The sequence below is a fragment of the Sturnira hondurensis genome, unplaced genomic scaffold, assembly GCF_014824575.4.
Source record: "Sturnira hondurensis isolate 20B ecotype Veracruz unplaced genomic scaffold, ASM1482457v3 Scaffold0000648, whole genome shotgun sequence".
NCBI lineage: Eukaryota > Metazoa > Chordata > Mammalia > Chiroptera > Phyllostomidae > Sturnira > Sturnira hondurensis.
Window position 1 is genome coordinate 11076102 of NW_028073279.1, and position 22449 is coordinate 11098550.

The 22449-nt window shown below is 37.1% G+C and overlaps 1 protein-coding gene and 1 non-coding gene across 3 annotated transcripts in view; both read right to left on the reverse strand.

The window, feature by feature from the left end:
* Window positions 1-22449, reverse strand: part of ATG4C (autophagy related 4C cysteine peptidase) — an 83245-nt gene that overhangs the window by 22067 nt on the left and 38729 nt on the right. For both annotated transcript variants that reach the window (XM_037043499.1, XM_037043491.1), the window contains exons 4-7: window positions 8078-8311; window positions 5654-5984; window positions 3858-3928; window positions 369-505 (exon numbers count right to left, since the gene is read on the reverse strand). In XM_037043499.1, coding sequence (XP_036899394.1) covers window positions 369-505; window positions 3858-3928; window positions 5654-5984; window positions 8078-8311 — 773 coding nt within the window. The remainder of the gene's footprint in view (window positions 1-368; window positions 506-3857; window positions 3929-5653; window positions 5985-8077; window positions 8312-22449) is intronic.
* LOC118985701 (U6 spliceosomal RNA) lies at window positions 9061-9167 on the reverse strand. The gene has a single exon (XR_005066176.1). It is a non-coding gene; the product is annotated as a U6 spliceosomal RNA (small nuclear RNA).

A 22449-nucleotide genomic window follows, 5' to 3' on the forward strand; every position in this document is an offset into this window, starting at 1 on the left:
TTGTTTTGGTAATTATTTCATACAGTTCAATGTGGGGTTTTATGAATAAAAAAGTATATTCTTTTAAAAATCACAAATAATGGTGATGGGAACTATAGACATGGTATAGATTATGATGTTTGCTGCATCTGTGTCTCTGTGATTGGCCACAAAGATGAAAAACCTATTCATCTTGTCACAGAACACTGCACTCTTCAAATCACATCTGACACTGTAATACTGATAATTAAAATATCTAATGTCAAACTTTATAATCTATAACAATAAAATTCTCCCTACCCTTTTAATAGAAAAAAGATTGCAATTCTTCTGTATTTTTCATAGACGCTATCATTGCCTTAAAAAAAAACTGAACTCTCATCTCCTACCTTTATAAACTCTAAGTAGTCGGTATTGGTTCTTTCTCCTCCAAGTCTAACAGGCACTAGAATAATAACAGCTTTGTCATCTGTGTTATCAGAGGCCATGGAAGCACGCTGTTTATCAATCACATCTGAACTGTAAACTGAAGAAAACATAATGAATATGTATTAATGTTTTCAGAAACATTTTTACCCCAATTTCCCCCACACTGGGCAGTCATCTGATCTCTGACATCATTATCAAGGTCTCAGTGAGTTTAACATCCCCACCTCGTTCACACACTCAATAGCTACTTGCTGAATATCTTCCCATGTGGCCCTGGGGCTTCAGCAGCGAACAAAATGGAGAAACATCCCTGCCCTTGGGGAACATATATTCTAACATGGGGAAATGGGCAATAATTAAATAAAATATAATATATGTCAGATGGTGATGGGTGCTTCAGAGAAAACGAAGAAAGATGGATAGGACAAGATGGTGGCGGGAACAATTTAAAATCAGGTGGTAGGCAAAGTCTTATGAGAAACTAACACTGAAGCGAAGACTCAAAGTGGGAAACCAAGAAATGCAGTTACCTGGAAGAAGAGCGTTCCAGCTAGAAAGATCACCAAGCACAAACATTTTAGGGCCGAAGCTTATTCCAGGAACAAGAGGCCAGTACCTCTGAAGGGAAGTGAGCAAGGGGTACAGAAGTAGAAATAAGGTCAGGAGATTAAGTTATAGTTTGGGAGAGAAAGAAGACAGATTGTATGAACTCTTACAGGCCATTGTAAAGACTTCAGTTTTTGCTTTAAGTGAGTTGGAAAGACACTGAGAAGTTTTTTTTAGGAAAGGAATGTTCTGATCTGACTAACAGTTTACCAGTCTAGTTCCTCTCTTGCTAACAGACTGTAGGGGTGAGGGCTGAAGCAGAGAGAACAGCTAGAAAGCCATTGCAATAATTCAGCAAGAGGTGATGATGGCTGGAACGAAGGCGGTAACCATGAAGACAGGGAATGGTCATAGGATGGTCACCTGGAGGCAGTGAAAAGTGATCAGTTTGAAGATATAGAGCACCCTCATACATTAAATGTACGAGTGAAAGGCAAAACAAAAGAAGGGGGAATCCTAGGTGATTTGAAGGGTTTGGATATAACCAAAGAGATTAAGAAAGATGCCATCTACAAAGACACAGAAGACTGTAGGAGGGGAAAATAGAAGAGGGAGGACTGGGAACTCAGTTTTGGACATGCTAGTTTGAGATATCTGTTAGGCATGCAAATGGGGAGGATGAGGAGGCAGTTACGGACATAAGAGCCCGGACTGGGGAGGGGATCAGGATGGACCTACAAATTTGGGAACTGCCAGCATACAGATGGCACTGTAAAGCCATGAGACGGGGTGAATGCAAATCTGTGTACACAGAAAAAGGGATGCAGTATAAAGGCTGGGCACAATGTACCAACAGTTTTAGGGATGAGGGAGATAAGGAAAAACCAGCAAAGGAGACAGTAGACAAGGAGCCAGAGGGAAACTGAAGAGTAGTGTTCTGCAAACTAAGTAAACAAAATGTTACAAAGAAAAGGAGGAAGCGGTGGCTGTGTCAGCCGCTACTGACAGACTGTGTGACTGAAGACTGAGAGGTGAAGACTGAGACGTGATCAATGGATTGGGCGAAATTAAATTACTGATAAGGGCAGTTTTGGTAAAACGATGGGTGGGAGATCCTAAGTGGAATAATGCAAGAGAAAATGAGGGAATTAGGTGGAAGGAAATACAAACTAAACTTTATTTTTTTTGTTCGACATAAATTAGTTTTATTCAAAACTTACTATATACCCATACTCCCTGTCCATTTAACCAAACTCTTCAGCTCTTCCAATTAACTGATTAACAAATGCTGCCTCTTGTGCCCCAGTTCTCCCTTTAAATTCTATATTTATAGATTAGAAGTTATCAGATTACTCTGTACGCAAGCTTCCCCATTTCTCATAGTCCATCTAAACCAGCAATTTTCAACCTTTTTCATCAGATGGCACACACAAACTAATCACCAAACTTCGGCAGCACACCAAAAAATATATTTTTTGCCAACCTGACAAAAATAGTAAGTATAATGTTGACTCATTCACACTGGATGGCTATTGTTGTGCTGGCTGTTGTCACTTTGTATCTAACAATCTAAGGGAAAAGAGGTGGGTGCCCTTAACATTTTAAATAGTCAGATATTGCATGTTTTAAAAATCCTTGTGGCACACCGGTTGAAAATCACTGATCTAAACCACAGCTACAAAAATACCACAATAGTTCTTTCTATTTGTTTCAATTCTATGATCTCACTTTCTCCATCACTATTCTCAGTAATGGCTTCTGATTATAGTCCTTTAAATTCTGTCACTTTTCAAAGGCGGGGTACACACAACCATCTTTTATCTTTGACTTTTCTGAACTAATGCACATTCCAATCCAATACAGTTTCCCTTCAGAGAAGTCTACTTCCTCCAGAAATAAATATTGCCACAAGCAATACAAAGTAATGACATTTCTATTGTCATACACAACAATTTCTCCCTTATCAAACACCTCTTACCCTTCATCTTCATTCAACACACATTTACTGGGGTTCTATGCTGGGGGTGAGAGGCCAGATTTCAGAGTGTCTGAATCAATGGTTTTGGTGTTTTTCCTCTATGAAATAGTCTAATTCCATAACAGGGTCACTGTAGCAGTGATTCCTAAACAAATGATTCTGTTGCCTTTCCCCTACCCCTGCTCCCCTAACAATCATTGATCTACAGGCAAGAAACAGATAATCATAAGGTCATATTACAAGTGATTTCAAGTGCAGCATTTAATAGAGGTATTTCCAAAATGTCATAAATCACAGAAAAATTAGTTCTTCTAAATGAGAGAAGGGAAGGCTTTACCTAAGGTATAAATTTTGTGTTCCAAAACAAAAGGCATTTCAATAAGGCATGTTCTAAACAGTGGCAATATGTACAAAGACATGAAAAAACATAACAGTATGTCCAAAGAATGGCCTGAAGGTTGATAGCATTTTGCTATATCAATATGGAAGATAGTGTTGGGAAGTGATTGAGTGACAGCCTGCAAGCCAAAAGACGGCCAGATCGATTCCCAATGAGGGTACATGCCTGGGTTGTGGGCCAGGTAGGTCCTCAGTTGAGGGTGTATGAGAAGCAACCAATCGATGATGTTTCTCTCCCTCTCTTTGTCCCTTCCCTTCCCTTCTCTCTAAAAATGAACAAAAAGTACTCATTTTAAATGTTGGAATTTTATTTAAGAGCTTATTTTAATACTGTAACTAAAAATTCATAATGTGTTAAGAGATATTTAATAAGTGCCTATTATGTGTAGGGTGTTATATGGGAACAAAAAAATATAACATGGTCCCTACCTTCACAATCATTTAGAATATAATTGGAACAAGCTAAACACATATAAAAGTCTAACCAAACAAACACAGGAAAATTTAAATTATATACATTCCTTACCTGTACAATCTTGTGCAACATAAATAGTTATTCCTTGTAAATCAGGGTGTCTGGCTTCTTCAACTGCTTTTCTAAGAAATAACAAGCATCATCCTTTAAAATCTTATCTGTTATTTCCAGTTGGTGACTAAGATTTAACTTAAGAAGAAAGAAAGCCATCATTTTCCTGACATTCTCATTTAACCTACAGTGTCTGCATTCAAAACTATCACCCAATTGATATAAAAAATCAGGTCAATTTTTTCAAAGTTGAATATTAAATTACCTAAAGAACATTCAAATATAAATTACAAAGTACATAAAAATATTGGGTATAAAACTGTAACCCCTGTCCCCCCCCTGCTCCCCACCCCTAATTTCTCTCAACCACTCGCTTGGCTATATCAAACGTCTGCTAACAAATGATATTACAATGTGCTTCAAGGTTTGCTTCATATTAACTTAATTACTGACTAGCAATGAGTTACTTTTTGACTGTCCTCTGGTACACTTAATTAAGAAGTCTGTTTCTTTTCTTTAAACAATAGCGTGATGTTTTTTTCCTTTGTTCAAAAATCTATCTTAGAATTCTGTAAGTAAAAGTACAAATTGAAAAATATTTCTAAGTGAGAATAATGTTCTCAAATGACATAAAAAAATAACAATATTGTGTAAGAGGAAATTACACAAGTTGTAGAAATAAATATTTTTATTTAACTGTATCTTTATGCTTTTTAAACTTATGCTTTATTATGCACATTTGTATGTGTTAGAACAGAAGAAGGATTAGCGACCTGTGGCCTGTTTTTTGGTAAGAATGGCTTTTATAGTTTAAAGGCTTGCTTTTAAAAAGAAAGCAAGAAAGAAAGAAAAAAGGGGGCAATAAAACCCTTATAAGGCCTTTTACGGAAAAAGTTTTCTCATCCCCAAGGTACAGAACATAATCTTGAAGAGTAAAAACCATGCCTTTATGATATACTTTTATAAATGTCATATGAAGCTGACCTTGGCATTATTATTAACAATACACTTAATAACATTATGCAAATACTTTTTCAATTATAAGCCTCTGGACTATAAAATATAAAAGGAATTTAATATAGTCTGAAAAAATTTAGTAATAATTTTAAACTATCGGTATACAATTCTAAATAGAATAAATTTATCATGACATACTATACTTGAAGACATATTAATGATTCAGTTTATAATAATAAGAGGACATACAACAAAAAAGACAATTTTTAAAAAAATTTAAATAGTATCTAAATGAATGCTACAAAAAGATGAAATTTCACTCCAACTTTTTTTCTAACTACTCTGAATGTCACAGACTCTGCTTTTACTAATATTACAATATTATAATATAATATTAATAGTCCCATACATTTACAATTCACAAGAATTTGATGTATGCAAAAGAAATGCTGAAAACATCAATTTTAGTTCTTGACATTTCATTACACTATTAGTACATTATAGCCCCCAGGGTATACCATTTAAAAAAACTGTGATATTATGCATGTTCCAAAGTTGAAAGAGTTGATGGTTTTTAGAACAATCCAATAAGGTAGTCTAATAAAAACCTGGTTAGAAAGGGGCTTAGACATCTGTATCTGTGAGCAAAAGAAGCAAACTTTGTCAGTAGATAAATGACATGAAACCAGAGTTACAAAATATTGCAAATAAATCTCCACTATGAATATCCTCATACAGTTAGATTTTAAAAGTTCCAATTATGATATATGCTGCAAAAAATAAGTACGTCTGAGTCTGAGGACCTCCGCCACAAGATGAAAGATTGTAAAACATCTTACCTTAAAATGTGAGCAACCACAGCTGGTCCATACCAATCTCCAGCTTTTTTCCCGGACTTCTTCCCATACTCAATTAGCCGATGTAAGCCAAAGAGAGCCAAGGGGGAATCACCAAACCAAGAGATGATTTTCCTGTGATAAATTTCATTTCGCATTTCATGATCATCAGGGTACCTCCCAATTGTTTCCTTCAGAGAAACTGTCGGACTTCTGAGTTCTCTTTCCCCTGACAGCGGTGCTTCAAATGATGCAGTAAATTTTTTTACAGTGTGGGAAGTCCATGATTCAGAGTCTGAATTTTCAATGCTCAAAGCATCGGGCCAGGTCCAAGCTATAGTAGTTTCAAAGCAAGGTGTTCAGATCTTTTAAATAGTTAGACTTCAACAATTCCACTAAAATAAGTATGTAGCTTTTAAACTCATGTGGGTTACTAAACTAAAAGAGTACACTCAGAAAGAGGCAAATGTATAGAGTCAGAAAGGAGATTAATGATTATATATGGAAGAGGAGTGTATTGGGAGCAATTACTAATGAGTATGAGGTTTCTTAGGGGAATCATGAAAATATCCTAAAATTAGATTATAGTGATAGCTGCAGGACTTTCTAAATATACTAAAAACCATTGAATTGTTCACTAATGGGTGAGTTTATGATATATATATATTCTATCTCAATAAAGCTGTTTTAAAAAGCAAATAAAGATGAGCGGAAAAAATATGTCAATACATCAATAATGTTTACTCTTGAGTAATAATATTATTCTCTGGACTCCTCTATAGTTTCTGTAATTTCTAAAATGAGAATATATTACATAAAAACATAAAAAAGTTACTAAATTAAAAAACAAAAAACAAAAAGAAAGAAAAACAGCAAATCCACATCCACATAGAAAATTGTAGAATATGCTTTTTTCCCTTTTCTTTGACAGCTCTGAGACAGAAGACCGCCTTCTCTGTTCCACTACCAGCACTATTTATCAGACAGCCAGTCTTGACCACCCACAGGCCCAATAAACATATTCACTAACATTCAGAGTATTCATGAGAGAATAACTGCAGAAAGTAGATTTTGTTTTGATTATATGTTAAAATAGAAGTCTGATCATGGAAATTTAAATTTTTTTCAAAATGTGTTTTTCTCATATAATCCTTTCAGAATAACAATCATTGTTTAAGGCATAATAACAATTCTCTAGTAAATGAAAAGTTATAATAAATGAAGTCATTAAAGATCAAAGATCTCAAAACAGTTAACTATTTCCACAAGTTCAATGTTTTAAATAACAAGATAGTTCCCACACATACATGTAATTTTAAGTTAACAAAATGAGTCAGATTCAGAGACCTAGTCAGGACTATGAAATAACTCATATTTTGCAGTGTATAATGAGCACTTTTTTGCCCAAATTTGAGGGAAAAATAAGGATGCACATTATACATGAATATAATGATTACATAATATGGGTATAATAATGGCCATAATAATCCTGTGCGTAATATGCACAAAACAGGTGTGTGTATTACACATGGCATAATATGGTATAATCCAATTCTTGCCCCTAACTGTACAAGACTACAAATCAATCATCCCAGAGTTTAAAAATTCTTCTTCCTTGCATTATCCACACCACTCTTAAATAAATGTCTTCTATATGATCTCATCAATAATCCCAATAGAAAGGTTACTAAATATTTGCCACATATTCAGAAAAACACACACACAAAATAATAGCACTTGGTAACCAGATATGATAGCCTGAAATAGTAAACTAAAATTCTCCTACAAAGGTACACATTATAAAAAGCTGACTAACAGAAATGGTAAGGAAAGTAGCACACTAGAAAAAAATGATACATGTAAGTTAGGTATCAATGACATTTTTGAAAGTCAACAGGACTAAGTATGATGATCTTATTAAGAACATGTGTAATCAGTTGAACTGATTATAATCATATTTACAAAGAAAAATACTTTTAAAACATTATTAATATATAGAGAGAAAATAAGGAAACCAGTGTAAAATTTGTTACAATTTAAATAATCTAACAATATTAACTATCTGCTCAAAGTCACTGCTATTGACCTGCCCGGGATTTACTGAACTGGAGATATAACCCAGAGAGTTCAAGCGAAAAGAAATAAATAATAACCACAAAGAAAGGGGGGGCTACTAAAACTCGAACTTACTTCATGGTGGCAGCCAAGAATAATGGGTATGTTTAACCTATATTTTTAAAAGGAGAATCACGAAGGTTTAAGCCATAACTGGCTCGATTCAATAAAGAAGTAGTATGTTAGGTTACTTTCAACTTTAGAAGACATTAGGGTGCCAAGAAATTAATCTCAGAGAAGTTTATGCAGTTTGCAAGCTAAAGTTCATACTAAACAAAACAACAAAAAAGAAAAAACAGAGATTTGATTTACCTCTACCAAGAAAGTGCAGTATGAGCCCTTGAGCCAGCAGCATCTGGCCAGTTCGTAACGTGCAGCCCCAACCGCAGTCTGTGGTCAAAGCGGAGCCCTCTATCTGAGGAAATTCTTCCCTGTACGTCAGCCATATTCTTGAAATAAAATCTTTACGAAATTCTTCTACATTTCCCGCAATTACATGATCTTCTATAGTACATCCTGATCTTGCAGGTAACAGTTTATTTTCATCTACAAAATAAAAATATAAACTACAGTCTACATATATATCGAGACATCAATAATGGTATTATATTCAATTACTGTCCATATGATACAGAGTATACCACAGTTTTTCTAACCTTCTTCTCTATTTAAATGGAAATAAATTGCATTCAGCCTAATCAGACTGTTATGAAAATTAAATAAGAAAGAATGCTGAATGTTTGGCACACTCTAGCACTAATGTAAGACATTATCAGTAATACTGTTGTTAATAACAATATCCTATAGTTCAAATATAATCAACTCTTTTGTGAGGGGATAATATAAAAATGTATTTTCTTTTTGCCTCATTTGACTCAGAATATAGATATCAGTGCTCTCTAGAATGAGATCTGCAATAAAAATATCATGATTGTCAATAACTAAAAATGTGTTTAAACTAGTTCTTAAAATTGAATAAAATGTGCTCACTGTATTCATTGTCTTGGATATTTAAGTCAAATTATAACATCAAAACCAATAAGCGAAAGAATAAAAATATAAAATTCTTAAATATATAGTTATCCTGTATACAAAAATATAATTTTTTAAAAAATTGTTGCAACTCACATATATCATTTTTAAAGGCCTTTTCAAACTGATTACCTCTAATACAATTTCCATGTGAAAACTATGGTCACTGTTTGCCCAACAATTTATAAAACACTAATGCTAAAATGAACTAACATTCCTTGGTTATTCCTAGAGAGAGGGTCTTTTTTTTTTTTTCAATTTTCAAAAATATGGAACGCTTCACGAATCTGCGTGTCATCCTTGCACAGGGGCCATGCTAATCTTCTCTGTATCGTTCCAATTTTAGTATATGTGCTGCCGAAGCGAGCACCCAGAGAGAGGGTCTTCATAATCTTTACAACCTCAGCATGCAACGCTATGCCTAGCACAGGCAGATCCTAACGAATGCTGGTTGGTTTGGGTGGATGAATGGTGGGTAGATACATCCGCCTGCAACTCTCAGCTCTAAGGAGTTCAATTTCTAATATCCTCTGAAAGGATGTTCAAGTAGTCATGCTTTTATCATGCTTTCATTTCTCATCCTTAACACACCCATATCTCTTCAAGCCATTTTGAAAAAAATACAATCACCTAAACATTATATATATATATGTGTGTGTGTGTGTGTGTGTGTGTGTATACACATGTATATTTGTATATGAATATATATTCAGCTTAATGGAGCTAAGTTGCAGCATATAGTTTCAATAATAATAAAGAAAATGAATGCCAACCCCCATTATCAATTAATGTCCCTCAGTGTTAGAGTTTAAAGTTAATTAAAAGTAAAAATGCCTGGAAATTGAACATGGCACTACAAATATGTCCAAAATTTCCACTTTAGGGACATTCAAATTTGTTTAAAACTTTATACAATAGTGCCTACTCTCACACCTCACCCTGTGGCTTGTAAAACATAATAGTTCCTGATCTTCTAACTAGAAGTGATTAATTCCTTATCCTCTTAAGATCTAGACTCCTCTTAATGCTTACCCTAAACATCACTGGGAAATGGCTCATACTAAATGAACAGTTGTCCTGTTGACTTTCCACCAAAATACTGCCCCAGATGGTATTCCGCCATCTGATGGACTTTGCTTTGTCACAACCCTAACTGATCACATCCACTGCCCGACAGGAATACATTCTTAGAAATGCATTGTTAGGTGATTCTATAGTTGCACAAACATCACAGCATGCACTTACATAAACCTAGGTGACATAGCCCAGCACACACCCAGGCTAAATGGGATAACCTATTGCTCCTAGTCGGCAAACATGCACAGCATGCTACTGTATAAAACTATAAGGTTTAATCAAGCATAAGAGAAAATGATGTAATCAAGAGATACAGTTAACACAAGATGTATGAGGCTTCTGGCAGCCTAACTAACATGGCTGTACAGTTTTACAGCCAACTTTTTTTATAAGTAGAAAGAGTACCCTCTAAAACAATAATACCGAAAGAACTATATCCTTATCAAGTATTATGTACTGTACATAATTGCATTGCTAGACTTTAATACGATTGGCAGCACATCAGATTTGTTTACATCATCGTCACCACAGACACATGAGTAGTGCACTGTGCTACACCATTACTTTGGCTATGATGTCACTATACAACAGGAATGCTTCGGCTCCATTATAATCCTATGGAACTACCATGTATATGTGGTCTGTCATTGACTGAAGCATCGTACGCAGGATGTAACTGTGTAACATTTTCTGAATCTCCAAATTTCCCTCCAGATTTCAAGTACACTGGAGGAGAAGGAATAAGTTTATCGTGTGCTTCCCTGAATCTTCAGCACCTACCACAGAGCTGAGTCTATAGATGTGCAATAAACATTTGTAAGATGAATGTAAGATAAATGGAATCAAAGGAGAAAAATGGGTTTTTTGTTTTGGTTTGGTTTTTGTATGACAGAAGACACTTGAAGGGTTTATGAAGAATGGGAATATCTTTAAAAAAACACTACAAAGAATGGGAAAGAAACTTGCTAAAGGAAATAGAAGAGAGTTGCCAGTAATACTGAGAGCTTAGTCAAGGCTGACTATCAAAATCAGTAATCACAATTAGGCAAACTAGTATGAGAAAGAATAGAAGTTAAGCAAATTACGGAACAAAGCCTCAAGAGTAGAGCTATTTAGCAGATGTGGGATAAATTAAGTAAGCATATGCTTAAAAAAGAGAAGGGTAGTGAAAGTTGGACAAATAACAGAAAAAAGACTATTCGAACTAACCAGGAACATAGGAAAGGAAACCAATGGAACTACTAGAGACAAAAACTATAACTAAAAATAGAAATTTAGTGGGATTAAACAAAAAAAATTACACACAGCTGAGGAGATAATTAAGAACCAGAAGTGAGAACTAAAGAAATTACTCAGAACACAGTACTGAGAGACAAAGTAATAGAAAATAGGACAAAAGAATTTCAGAGACATAGAGAAAAAATCTAACAGGAAAATTTATCAGAAATACAGGTGAGAGAGAATCAAAAAATGAGGAACAGCTCTAATTAGAAGTGACTGAAATTTTTCAGGTTTTAAGAAAGATATGAATTCCAAGTAGAATAAAATGAAATATACACCAAAGACAAAGAAGTGACCTTAACAACCAGAGAGAAGAAACAAAGAAGTGACAAATTCAAAATACTAGAGAAAACATCTTTATGTCCTAAAGTAGGCAAATGTTTATTAAACAGAACACAAGAAGCACTGACCATTTTAAGGATATGAAAAATTAACTAGACTATGTTATTATTAATTACTATGTTCTTCAAAAGAGAACATTAAAGGGGTAAAAAAGGAACAGAACAGGAGAAGACATTTCCTATAGACATATCAGAAAAAGGATTCATAGCTAGAATACATAAAGAAAACCTAGGAATCAGTAAGAACAAGACAGATAACCAAAGACACATCCAAATGGAAAAATAATTACAAAAATATGCTCAACTGCATCAGTTATCAGAGAAATGCAAATTAAAAACACGCCTCTAAATAGAAGGGGAAAATACCAAGGGCTGGTGAGGGAAGAGCAAGCAGAATTCTCATACACACCTGAAGGAACATAAATTAGAAAAACTACTTTGTAAAACAGTAGTGTGGACCAAGGCTAAACATAGGGATACTCTATGACCCAGCGATTACACTCCTCAGTACATATACAGAACAAAAATCACACACATTTGTTCCCAAAGCACACATACTAGAAAAATCACCATCAAGGCTCTTAACCATTGCCAAAAATTGAACACTACCCAAATGTCCACCAAGAGTAAAGTGGGTAAGGAAAGTGGGGCGTATGCACATGTCACGGTAGTCAGAGGAATACAAAAATACCCAACACCAAACAAGGTACATGGCGTGATGTCTGGCAATCAATTCAGAATTACTGAGCACGCAAAGAGGCCAGAAAACACTAGCCAAAATGAGAATAATCAATCAAAATGGACTCAAAATGAACACAAATGCTAAAATTAACAAACAAAAACATTAAAAGTTATTACAAGTATTTAACATATGTTCAAAAAGGTAACTAGAGATGAGGAAGATGTAAACAATGGGGTTTCCTCAGACATACAAAGTATACTCTCCAAGATGAAAAATGTCTAATCTATATGGCAGATTAGACATTGCTGAGGAGAATAAAAAATTGGTGAACCTGAGGACATAACAAAGGTACTGTATAAAAGAAAACAGAGTGGAAAAAAATTTTTTAAATAAAAGAGCTTCAGTGAACTGAGCACAATTTGATTCATGTTAATTATGCAGGGGTGGGTGGATGTAGGTTTACAGTTGTTTGTATGAAAAATAACACAATAATTAATAAATAATAATATAAGAATGAACTCCATTTTGTGTACTCACAATTGTAAATCTACTTTTGCCCCATCCTGTATTTTCTCAAAGCAATCACTCCTATACCCATGGATTCAATAACTTCTAATATACTCTAATAGCAATATATATTTTTTACTTTATTAAATTACCTAGTTTATTTCACATGTGTATTTCACATGTATAATTTTGTCTTCTTACCATTTCCATCTGTCTAGCCATGACTACTACTATGTCCTGTCATAACATCGTGCACATACTTAAAACCAAGCATGGTGTTCCCTCCTTAAACACTCAACAGGCATTTTGGATAACACATTCTTCATAATAGAACCTGGAAAACATTTATCAGACACAGTAGGGAAAGTTCTCACTGTGCATTATAAATACAAAATCTAAAAATGAGGACTGTTTTAGACGGCTGAATGAATATCCCACTTGAAACAAGACTGGGGCATGGTAAGTGCTTGCCAAATGTCACCCATCATTGTCATCACCTTCATCAAATCAGACTAGTGGTTCCCCACTTTGTGGTTCTCAATTGTGTATGAGAAAATTGTGCATTGTTGTCTATGAAAAAAAGGAAAATATGGAAACTCCTGCCATGGAAAGAAGAAACGGGGGTGAGAAACACAAATCGGTGGCGGCCTGTACTTCCAAACTGGGAAACTCCCAATTTTGCTGATGAGGAAGTGGAAGGATAACGTGTCCTTCAATCTCATTTTAGACACACTGTCAGAGTAGGACCAAGGCCCCAGGGGTTGCTGTGGTCCAGACGCAAATGAAAATTAACTTTCTGGAAAGCAGAGAAGAGGAGCATTTAGTTACAAAAACAGTCAACAAATTAGGGTGTAACTAAGCCAGATGAGAATTACATCGAACAAGTCAGCTGTCAGACCCCATGAAACTGAGCTGCTAACAAAACCGGCTGGCTTCCTTTAACAAACGCCCAGTGTACTTCCCAAGAAACCAGAAAGCAGGAACACCTGCAGCAAACACATCAATGACCTAGACACGCCAGTAGGTAAGGTAAGTGGTGGCAGCTGTCACGTGCACCTCTTAGCTTTGTGGTCCTCTGGGAATAAGACGCCACCTCAGGCTACTTCTTGCCTGGGCCAGCTTTCCCAGGGCTGGACACCAGGGACCAATGCTGGCTATGCCTGGCACCCCCACCCCTTATGCTTTCTCTATCGTGTCTAGCCAGTTTCTTCCTCTCTTTACGACCTAAAAGCCCAGTTCCTTCTCCCCTATTTGCATTTTTCAAACCTCTCTGAGACCCTCCAGTCCTCAGCCATTTCTGTTTACAGCTCTATTTAATGTCTCATGAGACTTTATAAAGACTTTTGGGTATATTTCCTTCCTTTCTCAATGAAAACTTTAATGCCCCCAACATTTGAGTATCCATTTTTATCTATCCATTCTTACCTATCCAAGTTGTACCTAAATGAAGGAACAAGATAAAAGTTTGGTGGTGCTCTGGTTCCCACCTGTTAAGGTATATGATACATGGGACAATTCACATAGAAGCAATTTACAGTTTGGGTTATTTAAATTCAAAATAGAGAGTGACAGAGGAAAGTCTATATGGTGTTAACTGAGCTGTTTTCAGTTTCCTGTATAGAAGCTGCCTTATTCCTTCCAACTATAATTTGAACACAGAAGAAAAGTGTGGGAAAGAACACATAACATAACTAAACAATGTGCAATGTTACTGCCAGGATTGCAGAGAATAGTGTTTGTTTGTTTACCCAAAGGAGAACCCACAGAGTTCTGACTGCTTTAAAATTTCCATTTTTACAGTAACATATCTATAGTCTCACTTCAGTGACTTAACAGACTTCCCTTTACACTGCCTGTTCTAAAAGACAGGTGTTTTGGTTCATGACATCGTTGGTCAAAAGTTTCAAAAGAGAAAAAAATTAAGTTTTAATTTATAATAGAAAGTTTTGGGTGTTAAGATGCCAGATCCTGCACAAGAGTGTTTGTCTCCAAGGCTCCCTTCCAACCTCTCCTCCTGCCAATGGAGTCCGGTTGACTTTAAGAATGTTGAGGTAAAGGTTCTGAAGTCCAAATGTTGGGAGTGGGGGCTGGGGAGAGGAGGAGGGGGAGGAGAGGGGGAGGAGAGAGGGAGGGAGAGGAAATGTTTCCAAAAGGGAATAATTTTGTGTAGCCAAGTGGCTAATGAATAGACTGTGTTCTTTGAAGTAGAAAACATTCTACCATAAATATGTTAAAGCCCCACTTGCCCATTTGTTTCATTTAAATGCCAGAGATTATTTCATTATTTCATAGAGGTCTTGTAGCCCTTATTGTACTTAAACTTTGGTTAAGCTCCTAATTTCATTAGAAGTTAGATTAATTAAGCCTGCAGATTCAATCAGACTGTAGATGCGGCTCTGTAACTGGGAAGTTCTTTTTCCAGAACACTGAAATATTTTGAAAAAAATGAACAAATTATGTGAATTAAGTGTGCCTGTAGGCAAAAAGCAAATAATTATTTGTAAAAACTTCTGCTCTGCTTGATCCTGTGTGGTAAGCCTCTGAGTGAGTTTACAAAACAACTTGTAGATAATAGTGTTCGAAACCAAAATAGGACCTTTATATAATTCTTTTAAGATTTACAACTCACTTTCTTTTTTTTCTTTTTTTTTAAAGATTTTATTTATTTATCTTTAGAGGGGAAGGGAAGGAGAGAGGGAGAGAAACATCAATGTATGGTTGCCTTTCGTGTGTCCCCTGCTGGGAGTTGGCCTGCAGGGAACTGGCTTGCAACCCAGGCATGTGCCCTGACTGAGAATCAAATTGCAATCGTGTGGTTCACAGGCCCGCGCTCAATCCACTGAGCTACACCAGCCAGGGCTACAACTCACTTTCATGTATATCTCATTGGGCCCCTCCAACTGCAAACAAGTCCCACGTATATTCTCCTTCTACTGCTGATGGAAACAAACACAAAAACGAGATCTAGCAATTGGAATGACCGTGTAACAAGGCCACGGAACAGAGGCGCTGACATGGAGGTGACAGACACACCAAACTCAGTTCTTGTCGTGCTGGAAAAGCTCTTAGTATTGCAGATCGTATCTTATAACTTTTCCATAGTGTAGGCCTATCTTAACTCACTCCAGTTTTGATTTTTTCCATTCAAACTTACTTTACACGACTCAGAAGCCACAACTACCTCTCAATCCTATGTCTATCAATTCATTACAATCAATAAGAAAAAAGTAGAAGTCATGAAATCGCATGAATTTACCAGGTAAACAAGTTGACATATTTTAAAGAGTCTGTTCTGGTGACTCTGAACTGAAGGCGAGAATGCCCTGGACAGAGGCGCTTTAGGAGAAGCTGGTACAGATGTAGTTAAGTTAACAAGGACTAAGCCCAAGACCAGGATAAAAAGTGTTGAATCAGAATAGTTAATAAACAGAGTTTGTGAGTACAGAATTTACCTTTTTATGTTCAACATGATAGTAAAAATTTCATTTCAATTTGTTTTTAATTTTGGGCATGCATTCAATAAAGTGTTAGAAGAAACCTCTATTTCAGCATTTGCCTAGTATCAACTTTCCATAGAAACAAGGCCATAACCCTAAAAATGTAAAGTACAAGCACATTGAAAGCTTGCTTTTAATGTCTTTATTTCAGAAAATTTTATGCCTGTTACCCTGGAAACTAAGAAATACCTACTTACATGGAAAACATTTCAGCTTTTCTACAATGGAGAATTGAATTCTTTGGTTACACAAAACCATGTATGAACGATGCTCTGCCTTGTTCTTCAGAAAGAGTACATTTCTTTTAAGTCGTTTTAAAAAGCTATTCCTTAGAACCTAGTGTAGATTTCAGATAAACTAAAAAGAAGTTTTCTACTACCTTGCATTTATCAGTATATCTAATATAACTGATGGTAACATCAGTAAGATGATGAAGACAGTAATGTCCTGTTATCCAATTTTATTACTGCTCACCAACTTTTCACACATTTTATGTTGTGACCACAGGAGCGTTCCTACTTTTCTGGCTAAAGGTGCTCTCTCAAGTAATCCCTCTGTCCCCCTCCCGGAGGAATGAGTAGGGAAGGAATTGCCAATATTATGTGCAAAAACCTCTGAGCAACAAATCCTTCCTATTTCCAGTAGCTATCTTAAACCCTCTTTTTTGGTGACAATATTAATAACCACTTGATGGAAAAGATTTAGAAAATACAGAAAAGTCATCCCGTTATGCTTAGAATATGCAGAACTTTTGGTGTTGATTCTCTCTGCATTTTTGTGTGCATATAAACAAAACATTGTGTTTATTTTACAAAAAGCAGGCCATTCTTTATGGCTGCTTTGTAATGTTTTGTTATAAAGAGAAGTAATCACATAAAACTCCTTAAACTGTGCTTGACATTGTGAGAGTCCTCCAGGATGTATTTCCACGAAACTGCACGGAGCGCTAACGCGTGACTAAAACTGCTCAGTGTGCCATCAAACAGCTGGAACATCATTCATTTACCCACCCTTCATGTTGGCCTTCTGTTAAAGTGCAACTGTACACAATCCCTTTATAATACTTTATTCTGGGGACACAGATAAAAATAGATGCACTGTAGCTCCCTGTGGAATTCAGGTGGTATACTTTCTCATAACCCAATCAGGATGTCATTGTGTAGTTAAAGTATTTTAACATTAAATGTTCTCATCCCAAATCAAAGTTACCACTGGTTTCTCACTGGACATTGCAACTCCTCTTCCAAATGTTTGTGGTTCTCGTGTCTTTAATTTGGAATACCTACTCTAAGATCCGAAAGCAATGTTGATCTTAGATGCCAAATCAAAAAATATCATTAGATAGAATCTTAAAAGATATAGGAAAAGTGGGAGAATCTTAACTGATCTGGGGTCTAAATCCCTGAAACAGTTAGAGGTTTACTGGGCGCCACCCCAGATGCAGGACAAATGCGAGCTATACAGAACAAAGCCCCAAACCTAACTCGGGCTGTCCATTCCAGAGCAGCCTAGAGGCAGACGACACATGAACAATCGAGAAAGTCAGGTTGGCTAAAGACAGTGTTACTTCTCCACGTAACACTGAGCAGTCCTAAAAATGAGAGAGAGCCCCATGAGGGCCTGGCAGGAAAGGCTTCCAGGGTTAAATACGGTGAAAGAAGGCAACGGACAGAAGGACACAGGGATGCTGCAGCAGAGTGAAATAGATGTTGGAAGAAATACGGTAGATTAAGACCTTGTATGCCGAGGGGCCCTTGACAAACAATAGGCATTTTAGTCTAGATGCAGTGGGAAAACACTGAAGGATTACACGCAGAGAAATGATGTTAATTCTAAAAACAAATATGTATTTGCTTTTTTTAAAAAACTGCACTGGTAGAACTTCTTGCTAATTGTGTGACTATTATCCTTTTCCTTCTACTAGAGCCAAAACACATATTTACCCAAGATGATGCTTGGGAATTGGTAATAAATAGACATTTCATATAATTTCCAATCCAATGCTAAGTGTTCAGATTCTGCTTTTGAGTTAATTTGTGAAAGTTCTGTTTGTCACTTTTTGGTGCTTTATATATAGTATAAAGATTGCTCTTGCATTTCATTTCATCCTCAAAATGTTTTGAATTAAGTAGGACAGGAATTACATGTTTTACATGTGAGAAGACAGTTTACGAGTGGTATAAGCCGAGTTGTTCAAGATTTGAAAAATAAAACCTGATAAAGCAGAAGTGTAAAGTCCAGACACAAGGCACACAGGAATAGAACTTATACACTGATGTATCATGTGCTCAGCTTTTTTCTCACCCCCATTTTTTATTTTTTAGTGTATTAAAGTAAGTAAACTTCAGGGTGAAAACAGTAACATTGTATAATGTGAAATAAAACTGAAGTAAACTGCACCTAGAAATGTTTTTAAAAGTCCAAGACACTGAGCAAAGTACTTTTTAGAAACACATAAAGAAAGGTGCGCTTCACTACATGAAATGTCACATCTCAGTCACAGTCACTAAAACACGGATTGAGGAATAAAACAAGGCAAGGCTGACAACCAAGGCCAAAGCAGCTACAGAAGTGGTCTGGAAGTCAGAGTTAGGACTGTCAGAAGCTAACAGAGCGGAAAGCAGGTTCAAGGAGCCATGGGTGGGTGGGGGGCGGCACAGGAGTGTACTTTGTGCTGTCTGACAAGGCAGCCAGCTCAAGGCCGTTGGGTAGGAATTACCTGAGTGTGGTGGGAAGTAGACTCAGAGAGATAAAATCCCTAGTGTATATGGTAGTTGTTAGACTCGGGCTATAAAACTAATACAATGTACTGTAAATACAAAGTACAGTACAGAAATGGTAGGGCCAGCAGTTCAATAAACGCAGGAAGCCTTAAGTAAACAGGTGCCCAGCTGTTGGCCTAGAAACTGCTCAGATTTCTATTTAATTGGAATGTACTGAAATCAATGTGTTTCTGACATATGCTGCTTAAATCCATTCTATGAAAGAATGATGCAGTATGTGTCATTAGCAAAAACTGCAAGTTATACATAAAATTATTGTAGACTATAAAGAAAAATTTTATGAAAGCCTCATGCAAGTTGAGAACATTAGGTTTCTAGTGGGTACAATATGTGCAATATATACAAATGACAGGCAACTCGCTGAAGTGGAAATAGCACTCACTGTTAACTGTGTTCCAACTCTGTAATCAAATTCAAACAGACACTATGAGGTTCCTGATTGGACACCACTAGGAATTTTTTTTTTCAAGTATCCAAGGCTGGGGTAGGAGTTAAAAGTGGTATGGTTGGTGGCATTTGTTATGCTCCCCCTTTCTTTAGAAAGCAACTTAGTATTACATATTGAGCCATGAAATTGACCTAACCTTTTGGTTTAGTCATCTCATTTTGAAGATCTTTCCTACAGATTTAAAATTTTGTTAAAAAATGGTATATACATAAAGATGTTCTTTACAGTATTATAAGAACAGAACTTCTTAAGTACCTAAACCCCAACAGGGGAGCGGGTAAGTGAAGTATTCAAATGACACCTGACTTGCCACTACATATCCATTAGACGGTAAATGTGCTGCAGTGGGCAGGGCTCACTTATCGGTAACCAACCAGGATACAAACTGTACACCGATTAGAGCTCTTTGATAAAGTAAAGAAAAGCAACCATTTGTAAATTTATGGGTAACTTTTAATATATTTTATTGATTATGCTATTACAGTTGTCCCATTTCCCCCGCTTCATTTCCCTCCACCCTGCACACCCCCTCCCACCCACATTCCCCAACTTTAGTTTATGTCCATGTGTCGTAAGTTCTTTAGCTTCTATATTTCCCATACTATTCTTGCCCTCCCCCTATTTTCTACCTACCATCTATGCTGCTTATTCTCTGTACCTTCTCCCCCTCCCTCCTCCTCCGACTCCCCTGCTGCTAACCCTCCATGTGATCTCCATTTCTGTGGTTCTGTTCCTGTTCTAGCTGTTTGCTTAGTTTTTGCTTTTGTTTTAGGTGTGGTTGTTAATAATTGTGAGTTTGCTGTCATTTTACTATACATGTTTTTTATCTTCTTTTTCTTAGATAAGTCCCTTTAACATTTCATATAATAAGGGCTTGATGATGATGAACTCCTTGAACTTGACCTTATCTGAGAAGCACTTTATCTGTCCTTCCATTCTAAATGAAAGCTTTGCTGGATAGAGCAATCTTGGAGGTAGATCCTTGCTTTTCATGACTTGGAATACTTCTTTCCAGTCCCTTCTTGCCTGCAAGGTCTCTTTTGAGAAATCAGCTGACAGTCTGATGGGAACTCCTTTGTAGGTTACTATCTCCTTATCTCTTGCTGTTTCTAGGATTCTCCCCTTCATTTTCATCTTGAGTAATGTAATTATGATGTGCCTTGGTGTGTTCCTCCTTGGGTCCACCTTCTTTGGGACTCTCAGAGCTTCCTGGACTTCCTGGAAGTCTATTTCATTTGCCAGATTGGGGAAGTTCTCCTTTATTATTTGAGTTCTCCTTTATGAGTTTTCTGCTTGTTGCTCTTCCTCTTCCCCTTCTGGTACCCCTATAATTTGGATGTTGGAACGCTTAAAGATGTCCTGGAGGTTCCTTGACTTTGGAGTCAATGAAGGTTCCACTCCATTGACTTCAGTCCCAGTTTTCTTCCCATCACTACTGGTTCCCTGTGCATTTTCCTTCATTTCATTTAGTGTAGCCTCCATTTTTCGTACAATTTGTGACCAAATGCAACCAATTCTGTGAGCATCCTGATCACCAGTGCTTTGAACTGTGCATCTGATGGGTTGGCTATCTCTTGGTCGCTTAGTTGTATTACTTCTGGAGCTTTGATCTGTTCTTCTATTTCAGCCACTTTTTTTGTCTTGTTGCACCTGTTGCGCAGTAAGGGGTGGAACCTTAGATGTTCACCAGGGCAGGACAACCTCCCCCCACCTCCCCGCCACCACTGTTGCTGGGTTGTGACACTGTATGTGGGGCCAGGGTCTGAGAGGGAACAATGGCGCTTACTCTGCTCTCTGTCAGACCTCAGTCCCTTCCACCACTCCCCCAAGTCAACTGGGCCCTTCTGGTGCTGGTGGGTGGGTAGGCTTATGTGCCTTCTAGGACCCTATGGATCTCTCCAACAAACTCTCCTGTGAGGTTGACAGTCTCTTCCAGTGCCTCAGCCCCAACAAGTGTTTTAAATCTCTGTTTTGAGGCTTTATTTCTCGGCACGGGACCTTGGGTTGCAAAGTCTGCCTCGCTCCCCAGTTACATGTGTGCAAACATGGGACCGCTGCCCAGTCAGCCAGCTGCCTTGCACGCAGTGCTTGGCCTCACACTCGCCCCCTCGCTGGGTCTGCCTGTTGCCACACCGTGCCCAGGGTCTTCCAACCACTGCCTGGGTGCCCAGGGTCTGCCCACTGCCGTCTGGGCACCCAGTGTCATGTCTTATGCCGAGACCCCTCTCCACTCGGCCACCAGACTCTGCCCGGCTGCCAGACTCTGCCCCTGGTCTGGATGAATGTGTCTATTTCAGCTCCTTGGCTGTCCAACTTCCATACATGTCAATTTTCTGTCAGTTCTGGTTATTATTGTTTCTAAATTTTTGTTGTCCTTATTTTGGTTGTGCGAGGAGGCACAATGTGTATACCTACGCCTCCATCTTGGCCAGAAGTCTATGGGTAATTTTTAAACAAAGCATTATTTTGGCTCTTACAAATTTTTTCATTAAATTTGATAAAGGATGAAGTCCAAGAATTAAGACAGGATAACAAGAAGATAAAAAAATCTCTGGAGGAAAAACAGAGATCCCAGAAAACTGGTAAGGAAAGTTCTAAAGAACATGAACGACCCTGCTTGGGATAAAACCGAACTGTCATACACATCCTTGGTTCTTTCTCAAAGACCAATTATGAGACCAAGCTGGGAGCCCCACACCCCCAGCTGGTGTGCCCTATTTCTTGAAAATATACCATTTTGAATGCATTTCTATGACTGTTATATCTGGGCTGATACTTAATGCTAGAACTTCCTTCCCACCATCCTTCTGGTCCTGTGAACTACAAGTCACGTTAATGCGTGTGTGGAAAGCAGAGATACAGAGGGCTCTGGAATGGCTTTCGGTAGATGCCAGACTGTTCTCTACCACTCTGGTCTCCACAGTGCTCTAAAATACTTCCCACTTTGGGATGCCTAACTAATTTCACCTTATTTAAAGCTGCAAAAATACTTTAATGGCATTTGAAAATCTTCAGCTGAATCAGTATGGTAGTCTG